This window comes from Salmo salar, chromosome 20 (genome assembly GCF_965601325.2).
Source record: "Salmo salar chromosome 20, fSalSal1, whole genome shotgun sequence".
Taxonomy (NCBI): domain Eukaryota; kingdom Metazoa; phylum Chordata; class Actinopteri; order Salmoniformes; family Salmonidae; genus Salmo; species Salmo salar.
In genome coordinates, this window is record NC_138310.1 from 14,041,419 (window position 1) to 14,062,218 (window position 20,800).

At 40.6% G+C, this 20,800-nt stretch overlaps 3 protein-coding genes across 10 annotated transcripts in view; 1 reads left to right on the forward strand and 2 right to left on the reverse strand.

The window, feature by feature from the left end:
* Nucleotides 1–2,752: 2,752 nt before the first annotated feature.
* Nucleotides 2,753–10,318, reverse strand: gltpa (glycolipid transfer protein a). The gene is made up of 5 exons (XM_014160765.3): nucleotides 10,092–10,318; nucleotides 4,240–4,298; nucleotides 4,000–4,133; nucleotides 3,490–3,640; nucleotides 2,753–3,223 (listed from the first exon to the last, which is right to left on the reverse strand). Exons 1-5 carry the CDS (start codon nucleotides 10,192–10,194, stop codon nucleotides 3,041–3,043), a joined length of 630 nt encoding a protein of 209 aa, XP_014016240.1. The 5' UTR covers nucleotides 10,195–10,318; the 3' UTR covers nucleotides 2,753–3,040.
* A 5,711-nt stretch (nucleotides 10,319–16,029) lies between these two features.
* Nucleotides 16,030–18,123, forward strand: LOC145862389 (uncharacterized). The gene is made up of 3 exons (XM_082966209.1): nucleotides 16,030–16,848; nucleotides 16,955–17,030; nucleotides 17,356–18,123. The coding sequence occupies exons 1-3, from the start codon at nucleotides 16,658–16,660 to the stop codon at nucleotides 17,530–17,532; spliced, it is 444 nt and encodes a 147-aa protein (XP_082822335.1). The 5' UTR covers nucleotides 16,030–16,657; the 3' UTR covers nucleotides 17,533–18,123.
* Nucleotides 18,124–18,220: 97 nt separating this feature from the next.
* LOC106580097 (ARF GTPase-activating protein GIT2) overlaps nucleotides 18,221–20,800 on the reverse strand; it is a 35,927-nt gene continuing 33,347 nt past the window's right edge. For all 8 annotated transcript variants that reach the window (XM_082966204.1, XM_045702972.2, XM_082966203.1 and 5 more), the window contains 2 exons: nucleotides 19,904–19,967; nucleotides 18,221–19,758 (listed from right to left, as the gene is read on the reverse strand). In XM_082966204.1, the coding sequence (XP_082822330.1) occupies nucleotides 19,546–19,758; nucleotides 19,904–19,967 (277 nt within the window). In that variant the 3' untranslated portion in view covers nucleotides 18,221–19,545. The remainder of the gene's footprint in view (nucleotides 19,759–19,903; nucleotides 19,968–20,800) is intronic.

The following is a 20,800-nucleotide window of genomic DNA, read 5'->3' on the forward strand; positions in this document are numbered from 1 at the left end:
AGGGTTAAATAAATAGAAAATAGGACTTAATCTATTGATTTCACATGACAGCGCAAGGGTGCAGCCATGGGAGGCCCACCCACCCACTGGGGAGCCAGTCCCAGCCAATCAGAATGTTTTTCCCCACAAAAGGGCTTTATTACAGACAGAAATACTACTCAGCACCCCCTCAGAAGATCCCGCAGGTGAAGAAACCGGATGTGGAGGTCCTGGGCTGACGTGGCTACACGTGGTCTGCAGTTGTGAGGCCGGTTGGACGTACTGCCAAATTCTCTAAAACAACGTTGGAGGTGGCTTATGGTAGAGAAATGAACATTCAATTCTCTGGCAACAGCTCTGGTGGACATTCCTACAGTCAGCATGCCAATTGCATGCTCCCTCAAAACATCTGTGTTGAGTGGCTTTTTGTGTCCAGCACAAGGTGCACCTGTGTAATGATCATGTTGTTCAATCATCTTTTTGATATGCCACATCTATCATGTGGATGGATTATCTTGGCAAAGGAGAAATGCTCCCTAACAGGGATGTAAACAAATTTGTGCACAACATTTGATAGAAATAAGCTTTTTGTGCACATGGAAAATTTCTGGGATCTTTTATTTCAGCTCATGAATCATGCGACCAACACTTTACATGTTGCGCTTATAACATACTTTAAACCTAGGCTGCTGTAACTGAAGTGTGTGGCCATGCACCATTGAATTTCACAAAATACGCACACACATTGTCATTACAAAGCACGATTCAATATGAAATTACAAGCAATTGGTCATTGTGAAAATTTGTTTACAATATTAGTTGAAAATAATGTAAATTATCTTGCAGTATTAATGCACCGCAATTAAATGCTTTTCATCACACAAATGTTTGAGAAATACATTTTCATAGTCAGAAAAGGGAGAAGAAAAAAAAACTGTTCAAATAAGCAATCAATTTTCAGTGTATTTAATGGTTGCTTGAAATTTGCTATAATTCCATAGTTTCTTATTACATTCTTTGAAGTCCAGGCAACCACACAAATTCCTATTGCATAGGCATAGGGCATGGAAAGGGAAACATCTCACCTAAACATTCTTCATCTTATAAGATCACACTACTTTCTTCAGCAATGACAGAGTATGTCAATGTACAAACAAAGTTACAAAGATTATCTTGAGGCACATGAGATGGTATTACGAAGAAATTCAGAATTGAAACTGAGGCATACCAAGCAAAGATACATGACATGGAGCAAGACAAACTGTCTACAAGTGTTGTGTTCATTAGAACACACCGTAATAAAACGTTTTGGAACCGGTATGGAAAAATATGCATTTCTTCCGTTTGGTGATGAACATGACCCAACTCAAGAGGCAGCCATTCAGTAAACTTGCACTGTTGGATGGAGACAAAGATAGTGAGTTCACCCTCTCCCCTGTGTCACTAGCAGAAGGCACAGTTAGGTTAACAATATTAGAGGGCAATAGTCTATGGCTTGAATCACCCACTCCAATTACAAAGCACACTTCAAATAAACCTGGTTTACTATTCATACTGAACACGGCATCATGATTTTATTTCACAATTAATCACATTTATTAAACAGCCTAAAATTAAATGTTCCCATGGATTGATTTCAATGTCACTCATCAAGTAATGGTTATACAATATTTCCTTTCTAACAAATGGCTTTATTTTTAGACAACACTTTAAAAGTCTCAGTTATTTGAATCTTAAACTTACAAAACAAATCATCACTTTGACTTGTGTTTACTTTTGCAGGTTTATTGACTATATGAATACTAGTATCTTGTGACAAGACTGTTCCCGCAAGACAGATTTAGTTTTAAGTTCCAAGATGTGATTATGTAAAATAACATTTGTATGATTATATAAGATACTAAATCAATAAGACAATATATTTAATTACACACAATCACATTGATGTACCAACGGAATTAGCTCTTAGGATGGAAATTTAACAAAGAATAAATAACACGAAGAAAAAAAAAAAAATGTATATTTACTGTCCTAATGATACGGAGTTGCATTATCAAAGTCAGAAAATTCTAACATGTAAACAAATAAGAAATAGATTACATTTTCAAGTAGATAGAATCAATAAATCATACCAGCAGAGTTAAAAAGGTTCATTAATATAAAATACAAATATTTCTATGTTATTATTCAAATATCATGAGAAAATACATAATTATGAATTAAATATATTTTTGGTTTTCATTATTCATTTACCACAATCCTCGAAAACATTCTCAAAGTGCATAGGTTACTCATGTGACTACAAACAATTACCAAATAGCAATTGCTAATACAATAATTTCCTCCAGCTCTACTGTTAGTAGTTTTAAAAGAGTACTATGGAACTGCCCGCTATGCAGTTGTATGTAATAAACTCAATGAAACGTACATACACAAAATAATAATATCTCAGTTACTTGGGTAAGATGAATTTATAATTACGGTAATTCTAAAAAAATATGTATTTCAGTGAAAATAAATTACAGTTTATCCAGAGACTACACTTTCGACAGTCCAGATGCATCTGCAGTTTTGGTCTATGAAACTGGGTCATGTTCATTGGGGCAAGAAATGGCAAATGTTTTAAAACGATTTGCAGTGGAAAACAAAAATGATAATTCCTTTTTGGATAAGTCCAGGTAGTTCCTCCCCATTTCAGTACGTTTTCTTTCATTTTGTGCCTAGTGAACCTGATAACAATCAAACACATATCGCCATGTAAAGACTCGGGTCCTATTGAAAGCTATTCCCTGTAAGAAAGTTTGAGGCATTGAAAATAAGCAACAAAACAGTTGCCAGAGAAACATACTGATTAAGAGCAGCAAGCAAATGCACTCAAAGGAGATCTTAAAAAGAGCACAGACTGGATGTGTGACACAACACCGGATCTAACACACACACACACACACACACACACACACACACACACACAACCTGTAGGAAAGCATAGCAACTCTCACTGCTTGTAATTGTCCCAATGGGGGGGCAGATCATTGAGGGAATGGGGGGTAAGCTTGCGTGGTCACACGGTGTAATCTAGGTCGGCATTCATCTTGGTGTACATCTCATAGACGGCATCATTAGCGGCAGTAAAGTTGACTAGAAACTGTCGGATTTTGTCCAGGCAGTCCTCTTCCTTGACGTTCCGCCCCTTGGACAGCGCCTTCAGGAAATCTGCCTTGTAGGGGGCTGCGAACACGGCTGCCTTCAGTGGAAGACATTCAAGTAAAGTCAGTTCAAAATGCAGACTCTTCAGAATCATAAACAAAAGTTGCCTTTTAGATCTCAGTGAAGGTGACATCACTTGAACGATCAATCGATTTATTAAAAAAAAAATCTAGACATAAAATAAAAACATCTCTAAAAAAAAAAAAAAAAAAATCAGCTACACTTGCACAGTTTAAATGGCAACGGAGAAGCTGTGTAATCAAGCAGTAATCTAAAGAAATGGTGCTATGGTGAGACGCTTACCTTGAAGAGCTTCTGCACCAGCCAACCATGGTACTTCTTCAGGGCCAACTCATAAGCTTTGGTGCAATTTACACGGATAAGGTCAGGGTTGTTTTCATCCTTCTCTCCATCCACCAGACTCTGCAGCAGGACCTGGATGAACCGGAGTCCCCTGGTCAATGAAGAACAGAAACAAATCATATCAAATCAGACAGACAAGTAGACAGACTCAAGGGTAACACAGAAATTTCAGGGAGAAGGCTTTATAATAAAAACACTAGGTACATCCCTTTATTATTATGAGCAGATATGAGGCTTTATAATGTCTTATCATAAGGATGCTATTAAAATCCCTCTATTGAAGTTTCTACTGAATCAAAACAGCCAGTACTTATTAGAATCATTATGAGATAACGCAGAGATCGTATGCTCACGACAAGTCTTATAACGCATTATATCTGCATCATAATGCATTACAGCTGTAGGCATTAAGTACAGACTCAAGATCCAAAAATACAAAAGTTGTCTGACCTCTTTAGCCACATAAGTGCCAGGGTGGCTCCCACTTTGGGCCAGTCTGCTCCATGCAGCTCCTTCTCTGCCTCCAGGATTTTTTGGAGGGTCTTGAACCTGCTAGGGTTGCTGTCAAAAACTGCTTTGATTGTCTAAAACAGGGATAGTACAGTAATATAGTTGTTTGTTTCCTTATGGATCTAAGGTTACCAGTTTGAACTTTGACCGTATAAAAAAATGTTGCTGTAGGCTACTTACTGTGATGTTCCCTACAATGTCTGCTTTAATTGGAGCAAAAACAGTAGAGCCAAGGCAGTCTGTCGAGAGATGTAAAAATACCATGTTTGCCCGTACTGGAGAAATAACATCCTCCACAATTCACATGTCAGCTTTGTCTACATTCCCAAGAGCTAGGATAAGAGCTAGGATAATACAGGAGAGAGGGGTACAATTAGCATTACTGCAAAACTATTTTGCTGAAACTTCTTTGGAACTATGAGTAAGAAATGAATCCCCCAAAAATTGTCAAAAAAAACCATCCATGGACACCCCACACCAATCCCAACAACAGGCTGCAGTATCTCTATGTCTGTTGAGTGGTATGGAGCTGCGGCTCAAAGTATTGTTTCTTCATCCTATGTAATGTATTCGGTGATGTTTTTTCCCCCCCTACTGTTCAGAGAAATTAGTTTTTGAAGTTGTTAGGTTCATGTCCCATCCTGCATCCTGATATTACCAGGTTCTGACAACTAAAAGTAACATCATGGAGTTAAACAATCACATTTGTGGGCCTCCCGAGTGGCGTTACTACAGACCCGGGTTCATTCCTGGGCTGTGCTACAACCGGCTGTGTCCGGGTGTCCCATAGGACGTCGCACAAACTTTGATTTGAATTGGCCTGGAGTCGTCCGGGTTAGCGGAGGGTTTGGACAGGGGAGGGGGGCTTTACTTGGCTCATCGCGCTCTAGCGACTCCTTGTGGCAGGCCGGGTGCCTGCAGGCTGACCCTGGTCACCAGTTGAACAGTGTTTCCGCTAGAGGTCGACCGATTAAATCGGAATGGCCGGTTAATTAGGGCCGATTTCAAGCTTTCATAACAATCTGTATTTTTGGCCACCGATTTGCTGATTTTTTAAAACAATTTTATTTTATTATTACTCTTTTTTTTTTTTTACACCTTTATTTAACTAGGCAAGTCAGATTAAGAACACATTCTTATTTTCAATGACGGCCTAGGAATGGGGGTTAACTGCCTTGTTCAGGAGGGATTCGTTTTTGCAACCTTCGGTTACTAGTCCAATGTTCTAACCACCTGCCTTACATTGCACTCCACGAGGAGCCTGCATGGCAGGCTGACTACCTGTTACGTGAGGGCAGCAAGAAGCCAAGGTAAGTTGCTAGCTAGCATTAAAGTTATATTATAAAAAACAATCAATCTTAACATAATCACTAGGTAACTACACATGGTTGATGATATTACTAGTTTATCTAACGTGTCCTGCGTTGCATATAATCGATGCGGTGCCTGTTAATTTCTCATTGAATCACAGCCTACTTCGACAAACGGGTGTTGATTTAACAAGTGCATTTGCGGAAAAAAGCACTGTCGTTGCACCAAAGTACCTAACCATAAACATCAATGCCTTTCTTTAAAATCAATACACAAGTATATATTTTTAAACCTGCATATTTAGTTAATATTGCCTGCTAACATGAAATTGTGTCACATCTCTAGCGTTCATTGCATGCAGTCACGGTATATGCAACAATTTGGGCCGCCTGGCTCGTTGCGAACTAATTTGCCAGAATTTTACGTAATTATGACATAACATTGAAGGTTGTGCAATGTAACAGGAATATTTAGACTTAGGGATGCCACCCGTTAGATAAAATACGGAACGGTTCCGTATTTCACTGAAAGAAAAAAAACTTTTGTTTGAGATGATAGTTTCCGGATTCGACCATATGACCTAAGGCTCGTATTTCTGTGTGTTATTATATTATAATTAAGTCTATGATTTGATAGAGCAGTCTGTTAGGCACCAGCAGGCTCGTAAGCATTCATTCAAACAGCACTTTCGTGCATTTTGCCAGCAGCCCTTCGCTGTGCTTCAAGCTGTTTATGACTTCAACCTGGGTGGGTATAATTTGTAGAACGTTACAACAGGAATCTATTCCAAAAACGTCATAAATAACAAGGTTGCCAAAAAACAATGCATACAAAGTTGTATAACGGCAGAATAAGATACCGGGTAGGGAGTGGTCTATTTCATTGCGTTTTTCACTCATCACTTTTATTCCGAAAAATGTCTGTCCTCACTCTGGTTGCCTATGGACAAACATTAAGAATAAGCTACGTGGTGAGTTGACGCCTATTCGGCAGCTAGTTAGCAAGGTTGGTATGCGTTGCTACTTTGTATGCATTGTTGGTTGGCAACCTTTTACTTTACGTTTTTTGGAACAGATTCCTGTTGGAACATTCCACAAATTATACCCACCCCTTCAAGCCTATCAACTCCCAAGATGAGGCTGGTGTAACTGATGTGAAATGGCTTGCTAGTTAGCGGGGTGCGCGCTAATAGCATTTCAAACGTCACTCGCTCTGAGACTTGGAGTAGTTGTTCCCCTTGCTCGACATGGGTAACGCTGCTTCAAGGGTGGCTGTTGTCGATGTGTTCCTGGTTCGAGCCCAGGTAGGAGCGAGGAGAGGGACGGAAGCTATACTGTTACACAAAAGTGCCTATAAGAACATCCAATAGTCAAAGGTATATGAAATACAAATCGTTGAGAGAGAAATAGTCATATAATTCCTATAGTAACTACAGCCCAAAACTTCTTACCTGGGAATATTGAAGACTCATGTTAAAAGGAACCACCAGCTTTCATATGTTCTCATGTTCTGAGCAAGGAACTTAAACGTTAGCTTTCTTACATGGCACATATTGCACTTTGACTTTCTTCTCCAACACTTGGTTTTGCATTATTTAAACCAAATTGAACATGTTTCATTATTTTTCTGAGGCTAAATTGATTTTATTGATGTATTATATTAAGTTAAAATAAGTGTTCATTCAGTATTGTTGTAATTGTCATTATTACAAAGAAATAAAAAGTTGTACTTTAAAAAATAATTTAAAAAAATAATAAATAAATAAATAAAAAAATTCCGCCGATTAATTGGTATCGGCTTTTTTTGGTCCTCCAATAATCGGTATCGGCGTTGAAAAGTCATAATCAGTCGACCTCTAGTTTCCTCCGACACATTGGTGCTCCTGGCTTCTGGGTTAAGCTGGCAGGTGTTAAGGAGCGCGGTTAGGCGGGTTATGCTTCAGAGGACGCATGACACCACCTTCACCTCTCCTGAGCCCGTTGGGGAGTTGCAGCAATGAGACAAGATCAAAAATTGGGGAGGAAAAGGTGGGTAAAAATACAAAAAAAACAACAAAAAAAACACAATTTAGGACACTTAAACATGGTGTGAAAATGCTAATATAGGTACAATTTATTTGCATTGGATTTGTGCCACAGTTGCTTAAAAGTTAGCAGTTGAAACAGTGACCAACAAAACCAAAGCATGGGTGGCTGTCATACCTTGCCAATAGACTGCTTACAGGGTAAGAAAACCAATGTAATTTGGGTGAACTATCCCTTTAACATTGAAAGGAGGGGGCTTCAAACTTGTGGTCAGAACTTGGTAATATCAAGATGTAGGATGGAACATGAACCTAACAACTTCAATGACATTTCTCTGAAATATGGAAAATAAACGTCACTAAATTCACCGGGAATACATTACATAGGATGAAGGAACAAAGAATACTTTGAGGGGCAGCGCCATACTATATACTTGTTGTTGGGGTGGGATCGGTGTGAGGGGTCCGTGGTTAGCTATTGACCATTCCTGTTGGATTCCTCGTGTCTACATTTTTATTTTATTTTTAAGTTTGGTCCAATTCAGATGTTTGTTACTATATTTCTTGACCATTATATGAATCCTATAAATTAAAATTTGGATGCAATCAATTAGATCAATTTATATTTCAACAAAATAATCTTATCTGTTTCTAATAACATACATCATTTCAGAACAATATGAGAGAGAGAAAGAGAGAGAGAGCGGACTACCACATCCCTTGAAGATTAACAATGCAGCCTAATAAACCACTACACTCTGTCAAATACTTTTCAGAGAGGCATACGTTGGCAAAACAAAGCTTTTACATTAGAACTAGCGAAACACAGGGTTGAGACAAACAGAGAATAGCATTCTGAGCTGCATCCTGATCATGTACTTGAGTGCTTTTGATACAAAATGGTAGGTCGACAGCAAACTCTTATTGAACTTGAAAATCAACAATATGCTAAATAATTCACTCTGCTCAGAGCACCTGACAGATTTCTGAAAGCACCAGAGAGACTCATAAAACTTTAAGTAGGTCCTAGTATCCTGCCAAATTCAATGGGCCTAATCCAATGCATCCCATCATTGGCCCTAGGCCTATCTATGCAACCGGAAAAGGAAATATATCCTCACATCATGTCTCTTTGAAGCTTGGCGAGACCTCAAACAGGACCAACAGTTTTTCATTCTTCATAGCAAGGTATAGGCTAGTTCTGTATAGTAACCTACATATGTGCATTCAGTTTAAAGACTTCCAACAGTTTGTAACAATGCATTTCTTTCACTTAGCCTTATCTCTTTCCCCAAGCCATTTACATAACTACATAAAAAGGGGGCCCGGCTGTTCATTTGGGGCAGTCCAGTGGACGACTTACATTCCGACCACACACGGCTTAAAGTGGAATACAACTGACAACTGTTAGCGCTCAGCCCCAGAAGGCTATCCATTGTGCAAGTGGTACTGGTATCTTCTCTCGTTACAGAGAAGCCCCACCTTTGTCCTTATCATTTAGAGAGAGACATGCCTCTACCTATCCTGAATGTTATTCATTCATGACTACCACCAAAGCTGCCCATCTCTCGTTTTCCACCCTATACAAATGAAACCTTTCTCTCTCTCTCTCTCTCTCTCTCTCTATTGCTTCCACATAAATGCTTTTGTGCAGTTGCTTTGGAAGGTCCAGGCTATGTGTTGAAAGCAGAGGTCATCAATTGTATCATCTTTGAATCCTAACATCAAGTGTAAACGCACAACTGAGTTAAAGGACGGTGGAAAAGCAAAGAGAAGATCCTATCCTAGGCATAGACTCCAAAGAGATTTGAAATTCCAACATTATATACTCTAGTCACAACTCAATGTAGCAGTTATGTACAATTGAGTTATGACTGTGATTACATCACACAAAATTCATTACAGCATAAAAAATTAAAATAAACACTTATCCAGTTTCTTGAGTTGATAAGGTCAAATGGAAAGTTTTCTAAGAAATTATTAGCTCAGTTGGATCAATGACAACAAAATGGAAAGATGTTAACATCAACACCAGACTGGAGTGTTTTCAGGGGTTTCACCTGCCCAACTCAATAGAGTATCTTTGGCATACAGGATGGAGCCACACAATGATGCCCCAGTGGGCTACACAGTCAGTGAATGGCCAAGGGAACTCAACACCGCGCTAATCAATTTTAACAACTTCAAATCGAGGCCAGTGAATTAAATTATTAATGCAAAAGGTTTGTTGACTGCTTGATAAAGAGACATACGATCCCAAAAAAAGATTGTCCCTTATGGCATTTAATCGCTTGGGATTGACAGAGGTGTTTTGACAGATTGCTTCTCACATTCTGAAATCCCAAAAGCAAACCAGACTATGAAGCTAATTTAAGTCCGTTTTCTACACATATGAATGCTTCTCCTCACTCCTGGCATTGTCAGGTCAAACAAAATGTTGATAACTCTACCCTTGCATGCATACAAAATATTCAGAGAAAAGCAATTTGCCTATGACAAGGTGATGGCCTGCCACAAGAGTACGATCATAAATTGTCTTTATCCATGATGGGCTGTATTAAATGGTGTGGCTTAACGGAGAATATGTTGTTTCTTGCAACATAATAGAGAGCAATTTGGGTGGTCGTCTATGCACAGACTATGACTAGAACTCATGTAGCAAGCTAAAAAAAAAAATCATAGTTTGCAAGCTACTTACCAAAGAATGGCGGAAGATATGACACCGACTCCAAGAATGATCGAGTTTCCACTTGTTTATCGGCTGGAAGCTGTTTAAATTGGTGCTCCATAAGAAGAGCCATCGTTAACACTATACACGATATCTCCGACAATAACCGCGACCAGTGAAGTGATTTGTAAAACCCGGAACTGCCACCGAAGTGAGTTTTTGAGCCTCTCCAACAGCGCACGCCCCTTTGTGGTCTGAAAGCTGGAAAGCACAGAAGCTGACTCGGAATGCTCTTTTAAATAGATGGGAAGCAGTGCACCGATCACGTGAAAAAAAAAACGAGGGTTAAAACGCTACATGGAATTTTGCGTAGGTATCTATCTGACAGCAGAACGTCTCAACATGTAGTACATTATGTAATAGTAGCCTATGCAACTTGTAAAAGCTGCCTTTTTAAATGCTTAATTGGTCAGGGAGCTGGGTACTTTTTAGTGAGGGACATCATTATACGGTCAAGGGGATTGTATCCCGTGGTGTAATCATTAGCCAAACAGTTGCAACTAAAACACGAGTTTCTATTGGACAAATTCAGATAGTTTCGTTCCGTTTAAGAAACGTTTTGCATCAGAATCGGCGTAATGAATATGCCCCTGTTGTTTGCTGCTTTGGTGTCAGTAGATGGATGATGCTCACTCATGTGGTCATTGAAAAGTACTTGTGAACGTGATGTAGGTATTCCTGCAACTGTCTCGTGATCAACAATACAATTAGAATAAAATGAGCATACTATATTCAAATTGAACTCATTGTGCACTGCTAGACGTTTCGCAGAGAAAGGAAGATAAAACCTTATACTTCTGGTCTAATTCCTTGATATAGCAGATACAGATGACAAAGGCCTAGAATTATCTGTTCTCCATTAAAGATTTAGCTACATATAAATAATTCATCAGACAATTATGTCTCCACTTTAGGCCTACTCCTGATGTGCTTCTTTATGCAATGTGGAATCACAACTAGGTGACAGTGGGCCAAGAACGGATTTGCATACAATTACTGCAGGAAATGTACTCCTGCAAATTCTGAGGCTTACCTTTACCCAGGTCACTGTGACTGTCAGTCCAACACATTACCTGCTATGCAAAGACATCTTGACAAGGTCGCTAGGTGTTGTATTTATAGGTGTATACACACAACCCCTGTCTTCAGAAAGCTCGTCCCGTCCCACATTTCACTCTAACAAGTCCCCTGATCTTGCTCCTACGTTGGGATATGCTGTCGAAGACTACCCATGTACGTTTCTCACACTGAACGCTTAAATCAAATCAAATCAAATGTATTTATATTGCCCTTCTTACATCAGCTGATATCTCAAAGTGCTGTACAGAAACCCAGCCTAAAACCCCAAACAGCAAGCAATGCACGGTGGCTAGGAAAAACTCCCTAGAAAGACCAGAACCTAGGAAGAAACCTAGAGACGAACCAGGCTATGAGGGGTGGCCAGTCCTCTTCTGGCTGTGCCGGGTTGAGATTATAACAGACTATGCTTAGAAGACATTATCGATGTCTGCAACCAAGGGTCATCCCTCTTCTAACACCAATGTAGCGAAGTCAGAGGGCACATTGAACCACATACATTGAGCTGTCACCCAACCCTTAGCCGTTACGGAGAGATCTGAACACTCATGGTGAGGACTCTAGGTGTTTGGTCAGAGTCGCTACAGTAGCATACAGTATGTTGCACTGGCCAATATGAAGGCATGCACTGTTCCTTTCGCTGATTTGTCCCAATCAGGGATCCCACCTACCCATCACCTCACCAATCAATCAATCAGTAAATTCACTAGTTTCAGTTGTTGGCAAAATTCAACACCACCAGCTGGTCTAAAGCAAAAACGCTGAATTAAAATCATGGATTTGGGTTGAAGTGCTGCGTGTATGCTTGGCATACATTCATCAATCGCCAATAAAGTACAACGTCATTCCCGTTGCGCTGTTTGACCCTTGTGATGCGCCATAGTGTAACTAGGAAAATAATTGGTTACTAAGTGAAACGGGAAGAGAAAGAAATGCAAGGATTTTCTCCAGTTGCAATCTAACATAGCTAGCTAATTTATATGAAATTATATTTGGGAGAAGGAACGTAGACCGGTAAGCAATGTTATTCAAAAGTATCTCTGTAAATACAAATGCGAATTTTACGCTAGCTAACGTTTGCTACGACTTGATAATGGTTTGCTAGCGTCATGACACGTCATGATATTTTGAATCTACGTTAGCGAACCTAAAGTGTTAACTTCATTGGGATAGGGGGCAGCATTGGGAAGTTTGGATGAAAAGCGTGCCCAGAGTAAATTGCCTGTTACTCGGGCCCAGAAGCTAGCATATGCATATAATTGGTAGATTTGGATAGAAAACACTCTAAAGTTTCCAAAACTGTTAAAATAATGTATGTGAGTATAACAGAACTCATATGGCAGGCAAAAACCTGAGACAAATCCAACCAGGAAGTGGGAAATCTGACGTTTGTAGTTTTTTTAAGTGATTGCCTATCCAATATCCTGTGTCTGTGGGGTCAGATTGCACTTCCTAAGGCTTCCAGTAGATGTCAACAGTCTTTAGAAGTTGTTTCAGGCTTGTATTGTGAAAGGGGATCGAATAAGAGCTGTTTCAACAAGTGGTCAAGCTGAAAGACATTAGTTTAGTCTCACGTGTGGCCGTGAGCGCGACGCTCATTCTCTTTCCTTTCTAATGACAACGGAATTGTCCGGTTGGAATATTATTGAAGATTTCTGATGAAAACATCCTAAAGATTGATTTTATACATCGTTTGACATGTTTCTACAAACTTTAATGGAACTTTTTTGACTTTTCGTCTGGACTTTGTGCCCGCGCTTTGTGCATTTGGATTACTGGACTAAACGCGCAAACAAAAAGGAGGTATTTGGACGTAAAAATGAACTTTATCGAACAAAACAAACATTTATTGTCTAACATGGAGACCTGGGAGTGCCATCAGATGAAGATCATGAAAGTTAAGTGATTCATTTTAACGCTATTTCTGACTTTTGTGACACCTCTCCTTGGTTGGAAAATGGCTGTATTGTTTTCTGTGGCTAGGCGCTGACCTAACATAATCGCATGGTGTGCTTTCGCCGTAAAGCCTTTTTGAAATCGGACACAGCGGCTGGATTAACAAGAACTTTATCTTTAGTCCTATGTATAACACTATCTTTCATTAATGTTTATGATGAGTATTTCTGTAATTTGATGTGGCTCTCTGCAATTTCACCGGATGTTTGTTTGAGAGAATGCATTTCTGAACATAACGCGCCAATTTCAAATGAGGTTTTTGGACATAAAGATGAACTTCTTTGGGATAGGTGGCAGTATTTTCACGGCCAGATAAAAAACGTACCCGATTTAATCTGGTTACTACTCCTGCCCAGAAACTAGAATATGCATATAATTAGTAGATTTGGATTGAAAACACTCTAAAGTTTCTAAAACTGTTTGAATGGTGTCTGTGAGTATAACAGAACTCATATGGCAGGCCAAAACCTGAGAAGATTCCATACAGGAAGTGCCCTGTCTGACAATTTGTTGTCCTTCTGTTGCATCTCTATCAAAAATACAGCATCTGTGCTGTAACGTGAAATTTTCTAAGGCTTCCATTGGCTCTCTAAAGCCGCTAGAAAGTGGAATGGGGTGTCTGCTGTCTCTGGGCGAAGAACAGCAGGAGAATTTGTAAGTGGCCAGCCTGGGGACAGTGACACTGGAGATGCGCGGTCACGAGACTACTCCATTTTTTTCTTTCAGCCTTTGAATGAATACAACGTTGCCCGGTTGGAATATTATCGCTATTTTACGAGAAAAATAGCATAAAAATTGATTTTAAACAGCGTTTGACATGCTTCTAAGTACGGTAATGGAATATTTTGAAATGTTTTGTTACGAAATGCGCTCGCGCGTCACCCTTCGGATAGTGACCTGAACGCACAAACAAAACAGAGCTATTTGAATATAACTATGGATTATTTGGAACCAAAACAACATTTGTTGTTGAAGTAGAAGTCCTGGGAGTGCATTCTGACGAACAGCAAAGGTAATCCAATTTTTCTAATAGTAATTCTGAGTTTAGGTTGTCCCAAACTTGGTGGGTGTCAAAATAACTAGCCGTGATGGCCGAGCTATGTACTCAGAATATTGCAAAATGTGCTTTCGCCGAAAAGCTATTCTAAAATCTGACACCGCGATTGCATAAAGGAGTTCTGTATCTATAATTCTTAAAATAATTGTTATGTATTTTGTGAACGTTTATCATGAGTAATTTAGTAAATTCACCGGAAGTTTTCGGTGGGTATGCTAGTTCTGAACATCACATGCTAATGTAAAAAGCTGGTTTTTGATATAAATATGAACTTGATTGAACAAAACATGCATGTATTGTACAAGATAATGCCCTAGGAGTGTCATCTGATGAAGATCATCAAAGGTTAGTGCTTCATTTAGCTGTGTTTTGGGTTTATGTGACATGTATGCTTGCTTGGAAAATGGCTGTGTGATTATTTGTGTCTATGTACTCTCTTAACATAATCTAATGTTTTGCTTTCGCCTTTTTGAAATCGGACAATGTGGTTAGATTAATGAGAGTCTTATCTTTAAAATGGTGTAAAATAGTTGATTGTTTGAGAAAATTGAATTGTGGTATTTTAGTTGGTTTTGTATTTCGCGCTGTGCGATGGCATTGGCTGTTGGCTAGGGGTTCCGCAGGCGGAACGTCTGTCCTCAACAGGTTAACTTTATCGAACAAAACACACATTTATTGTCTAACATGGGAGTCCTGGGAGTGCCATCCGATGAAGATCATCAAAGGTTAGTGATTCATTTTAACGCTATTTCTGACTTTTGTGACACCTCTCCTTCTTTGGAAAATGGCTGTATGGTTTTCTGTGGCTAGGCGCTGACCTAACATAATCGCATGGTGTGCTTTCGCCATAAAGCCTTTTTGAAATCGGACACTGTGGCTGGATTAACAAGAAGTTTATCTTTAAAATGGTGTATAATACTTGTATGTTTGAGGAATTCTAATTATGAGATTTCTGTTTGAATTTGGCGCCCTGCAATTTCACTGGCTGTTGGCGAGGTGGGATGCTCACGTCCCGAACAATCCCAGAGAGGTTAACTACCTACCCAGTAACGGCTTTGTCCATTGCGATTGTCTTTAACACCAGCAGTTTTGTCTGTTTCTAAATAGCTAACTGAATAGGTGAGTTTTTCAATCTGGATCAATGGCTCTACCAACCCTCTCTGCCCACAATGGCCGAGTCGAGTTCGTTCTCTGGAAAGCCAGATGGTGCGGCAGGGGGAACAGGAGGCACGTTGGCGGCAACACTGGGAGCTGCACTAAAGACAACAGAACATTGTAAGCATTAAGCAGGTACACTGGAGTTCTCGTCAATCATACCAGCCGAGGTAGGCTAATTAACAACACAACTGCAATTTCTGTCCACTGTTTCGTTGATACTTTAGAAACTGATCATTGCCTGAGACACTATGATGGGAACTAGTCTGTTATTGCTAGTGTGTGTGTATACTGATTTCTTTTTGCATGACATCATGGAAAAATCAAAAGAAATCAGCCAAATTTGTTGAGTGGCTGAAAAACGAGTTTTAATGACTCCAACCTAAGTGTATGTAAACTTCAACTGTGTGTGTGTGCGCGCTCACACACACACACACACACACACACACACACACACACACACACACACACACACACACACACACACACACACACACACACACACACACACACACACACACACACACACACACACACACACACACACACACACACACAGGCAGGTAGCCTAGTGTTTAGAGCGTTGGACTAGTAACCGAAAGGTTGCAAGATCGAATTCCGGAGCTGACAATGTAAAATCTGTCGTTCCGACCCTGAACAAGGCAGTTAACCCATTGTTCCTAGGCCGTCATTGAAAATAAGAATTTGTTCTTAAATGACTTGCCTAGTTAAATAAAATTTCAAAATATATACACACACACACACACACATACAGTTGAAGTCGGAAGTTTACATACACCTTAGCCAAATACATTTAAACTCCGTTAACAAGCAAGGGAGTCCACACGTTGGCAGCAATTTTTAAATAACTAACAAAGTATAAAACTACAAAGGAAACTTAACCTGTGAAAGTAGGCATGTGAGGGGTGTAATGGAGATATAGGTCAAATGTGTGTAAGTGTTGAAGGGGGCACCTAATCAAAAAACATAATCAACCAGATCACAAAACAAAATGGTGCTTATAGAGAGAGCCAGGACTGGGCACCAGGAACTTTTATATCCTAGATGATCCCAAACCCAGGTGCAACTTGTCACCTTAATGACTCAATCAGCGCCACCTGTCCCCAATCTGCGAAGAAGAAGTGTCAAGTGACACAAGTCTCATTTGGGGCTATTGCACTGTCCAACTAAAGAGCCCAGGATGAGCTCGCATGTCCCCCTTGTTTTTTTAACTGTATGTGAATTGACACAATTGGATCATCCCCCTTCACCAAAGTGACCTCTGCTTGAAATGTCTGTGTTGTCCACCAGGAGGCAGACTGCAGACTCCTGCCAGACCTGTTGTAGTAGGAGCAGGGGGACCAGAGGCTGGAGAGCATGCGGCTTGAGAGGGCGGTGGCGGATGCCGCCAGGAAGAAGCATGTCATCGAGGAATAGCTCCAGTTGGAGAGGCGGTGGGAGGCTGTTTGCTGTCCTGTACAGGTTAGTAGTATCACCATTTATGACTCCCACTGCCAGTCTAGGTCTGACTAAGGGGTGGAGATCTGCATTTGTGTTGCAAAGTTAATTGAATGTCTTGTCCTGTCAGGGAGAAGTCCCAGCGTGTTTGGGAGAAGTTGGAGGCAGAGTCGGAGAGGAGAGCCAGGGAGAGGCTCATGCAGGAGGTGAATGGACTTGAGGGGAGGGCATGTGCAACACACCAAGGAGTGCCAAGCTTGTGCATTTGTAGTGACAGCAGACTAGAGAATCCCAGCTCTCTCCCTTTGCTCCCTGAAAGGCTCTTGCAGATGGAGCTCAAGATGCAGGAGAACAGTCAGGCTCAGAATGAGTCTGAGGAGGTGGGGGGAGGGCTGATCCAGGAGGGAGGAGGAAGAGGGCCAAAGGACGGCTCGGATACAGGAACAGCCAACCGGGGTCAGTTGTTGGCCTGGGTTAGATGGAGTGGAGGGAGGCCCAATGATGTAGCTCATTGTTCTCTCTCCCCTGCAGGTGGCGCAGTGGGAGGAGCAGCGCCAGGTGAAGGAGAGGGATGCTCTAAGGCTGCAGGAGGAAGAGCGGAGGATGGAGACTCGTAGGATGGCCCAGCAGGGCTTCCAGAACAAGGTACTGGTCCAGTTCATTAGGGCAAGCAAAGCCAACGTTTTTACCTGGTATCTAAACAGATGACAATCAATTTGGCAAATATACACACCCCTCCATATGCATTTGGAGGTAAAAATGGCTCATTTCTAAACAGTAAATCAGATATGCATGAAAATACCTTAAAATAAAATGTGACATTCTGTACTGTTGTCTTATATGACACATTTGATCTTAAATCCAAAATGCTGGAGTATAGAGCCAAATCTTGCATCACTGTCCAAATGCATGTAGAGTGGGATGTAAGCCTATTGCAGTTGATTTGCATTGCTATTTCCTTACCATGTTTTTTTGGTTTTTGTTAATTACTCAAGCATTTGATTAGTTTTGTCCCCTGTATATACTCTTGCCTTCCTCCGCGCAAAGATTTTTAGCAGACCCGATCAGCCTGGACATGAGGATACCGTGAGGCCAAAAGACACTCCTATCATGTTTTTATACACATTTGTATAAATAATTATGCTTAACTACATCTTAATGGGTTTAAGATGTGTCAAGTATTCCTATACCATGCTTATATCAGCTGCTGCATGTGGTGGTTGTAAGGTGTGTTACGTATTTAGCAAACTGGTTTAAGGGTGTTGTCATCTTGGTGTGGTTTTATGTTCATAGGTTTTTCTGATGGAATAGTTTTTTCATTCAAATTTATTTCTTTGCACGTTTCTCTACACATCACAGTTGTACAGTACGTGGCCAAATACGACATGGCATGAGGTTACAATTATAAATTAAGTTTATTTAAAAAAATAAGGCTCCCCCCCAACTGTAGCTATGATTACTGCACAACTGACACCTGTTTTGAAGTCCATTCAGAACAAGAGTCAAGCACAGAGGGACATTTCCTTGATTACATTTCAAGTATAACACAGCTCTGAACCATATGCTGACGACAACCAGCCACTTGCAGAGGAGATATCTACAATCCTATCCAATTAGTTGCACATGTCATAAGGCTAGCAGCATTATAGAATGGAGCACAAAAACACATGGAAGAGGGCAAATGATTATTTGCGCTGCAAATCTATCCACTGTCACAGCACTAACACTGTTCTAGCACAAGACTGTGTCTAGCATCTTAACTTATAAATACAATATTCACTAGAACTCAATACAAGTACAACATATTGCTGGTGAAGAGCATCATTTGCCCCTCTGAACAAGTGTTGAAATGCAATAATAGGCATAGATGGTTCTAGTAGATGCCATTTGAAATGAAAGCAATTACACTTGGACGGGGGAGACATGGGCATTGCAGGGATACAAAAATGTGCACAGATGAGTGATGGTTTATCAGATCCAACTCTCCCAACATTCCTCCCTACGCTTGCTGGAATTGTATTAAATGATACATTAGAATTCCATAGTTATGTAGCTCCAAGGTGTGTAAAGTTTGTTATACACTTCCGGCTTATTCATAGCTTTCACCACATCCTTAACCATGTGGAATACTATACTGGATCGCATTCAATTTGCTTACGGGACGCATTTGGCTTGGGGGCTGCCAGTGTGAGGCCCCTGGTTCTGACAAGGAGCATCAAAGTGGATGAAAGGCATTTCTAAGGAGGACGGTATAGGTGTTAGGGAGCAAAACAAAACATGGCTTCTTCGTTGGTGTGAGAAATACTGTATCTGGAAGTATGTAGAACCACAAAACTAAGAAGTGCGGTTAGGAAACTGCATATTAGCGACAAAGGATCTCCTGGGAATGCCCAATCATCTTGTCAGTATTTGGCTGTACTGTGGATTCCTGTAGTAGCTCACGACAAACAGCTTCTCCCTTCCAGTTAGTAGAGCTACGGATGATTTCCCATAGCTGTTCAGTCTTTGTGTCCCAATATTTATACTCTCATTTTGTACATTTTGTATTTAAATAAATTACATGCAAATATCACCAACACTGATTTTTTTTTTTTAAACGACCACAGTAAAACAATGCTTTTTTTTTTTAACAGACGTTAATGGATGAACAATACATTAACAAAATGGAGACGTTACAGGGCCACAAGGTATCTAAAAGCCCTGCGACGGTGGCCATGATGGTCAGTTGCTGTTCTCTTTGGTGGTGATGGTGACAAGCTGCTTGGCAGCTTTGGCAATGTCATAGGCACACTGGATAACCTGCTGGGTGACCAGCTGCAGGTCGGGCCCCGGGCCTTCCTCGGGGGGCGTAGCCTTCCGACACTCACCCTGGAGCCGGAAGGAGCTAGACGTCAACAGGCGCAGGGGGCCTCTCACCATCTCCGAATGGGGTCTCTGGAAAGCACAAGGCGAGATGAGGTTAAACACATCATGCGACTGTGAGCTGGGTTGTGTTCATTAGGCATCAAACAGAAGCATCAAACATTTTTAAATACCTTTGCATGTGAGTGATGGAACCATGGAGGATTTGTAAGCTTACCTTGGGAAAGAGAGCGGCCATCTCCGTCACGGCCACATATATTCTTTCGGAGCAGGGTATAAAGCTGTAAAAGAAAAGGCATCAGGAGAGTGGTTAATAAGACCGTCTCAACGTAATTATTTCACGGAGGAAATCCAAAACTTGGATTAAAAAGTTACCTTTTTGCGATCCCAAAACAACACTATTCAAAACAAGTCACAAGTAAAAACTGTTTTTAGTCTGGGTGAGGAGGGGAGGCAGAACACAACACTGACAGAGCTACATGCTGGAAAACAAACCGGTTAGTGCTTGCTTCATCTATTTTACTATTCCAAATATTGCATTCTGACATAATTCATGTAGCCTGGATGCCAATCTGTTTCTGCACTATGGAGTAGGCAAGAGAGCAGAGGCAGTGGCAACCAAGCTACTGTATAATTCACGGTTAAACGATAGGAGTGAGGGATTAGAGCTGATCATGTGATGAACTATCAGCTACACCAAAACAAGAAAATGCATATATTTTTAATAATTGCTCATTTGGATATTAGACTACAGGGCACAATTCCTTAACCTAAACGCATACATAAATCATCTAAAATTGATAAGACTGCTTGTATTCATTATGCACTTGGTGATGGACTACTATGGATGCAACTAGCTCCAGCTCTACTCTAAACACACGGAATACCACACATGGGTACCTTGAATATCAAAAGCCCTTTGATGGGTTGTCTGAGTTTAGTTGAGGTAGTGGTGTTTGCGCTGATCTTTGCAACGGAAGAAATGAAGAGAGTAGGTGAGTGAGAGTTCATTAAGACCAGTCTTTCACTCTAATGCCTAGCAGACAACACACCAGAGCAAAGGAGGAAATCATCGGAATTGGGCAACAGAGCAGGGGCAGGAGAGAGAGAGAGA

Coding starts and splice junctions, on each gene's coding strand:
- gltpa (XM_014160765.3), bottom strand. CDS start 10,194: ATGGCTCTTCTTATGGAGCACCAATTTAAACAGCTTCCAGCCGATAAA. Junction 4,299..10,091: donor ATATCTTCCGCCATTCTTTG/GTAAGTAGCTTG, acceptor ATCTCTCGACAG/ACTGCCTTGGCTCTACTGTT. Junction 4,134..4,239: donor ACATTGTAGGGAACATCACA/GTAAGTAGCCTA, acceptor TCCCTGTTTTAG/ACAATCAAAGCAGTTTTTGA.
- LOC145862389 (XM_082966209.1), top strand. CDS start 16,658: ATGTCTGTGTTGTCCACCAGGAGGCAGACTGCAGACTCCTGCCAGACC. Junction 16,849..16,954: donor CTGTTTGCTGTCCTGTACAG/GTTAGTAGTATC, acceptor TTGTCCTGTCAG/GGAGAAGTCCCAGCGTGTTT. Junction 17,031..17,355: donor GGGAGAGGCTCATGCAGGAG/GTGAATGGACTT, acceptor TCTCCCCTGCAG/GTGGCGCAGTGGGAGGAGCA.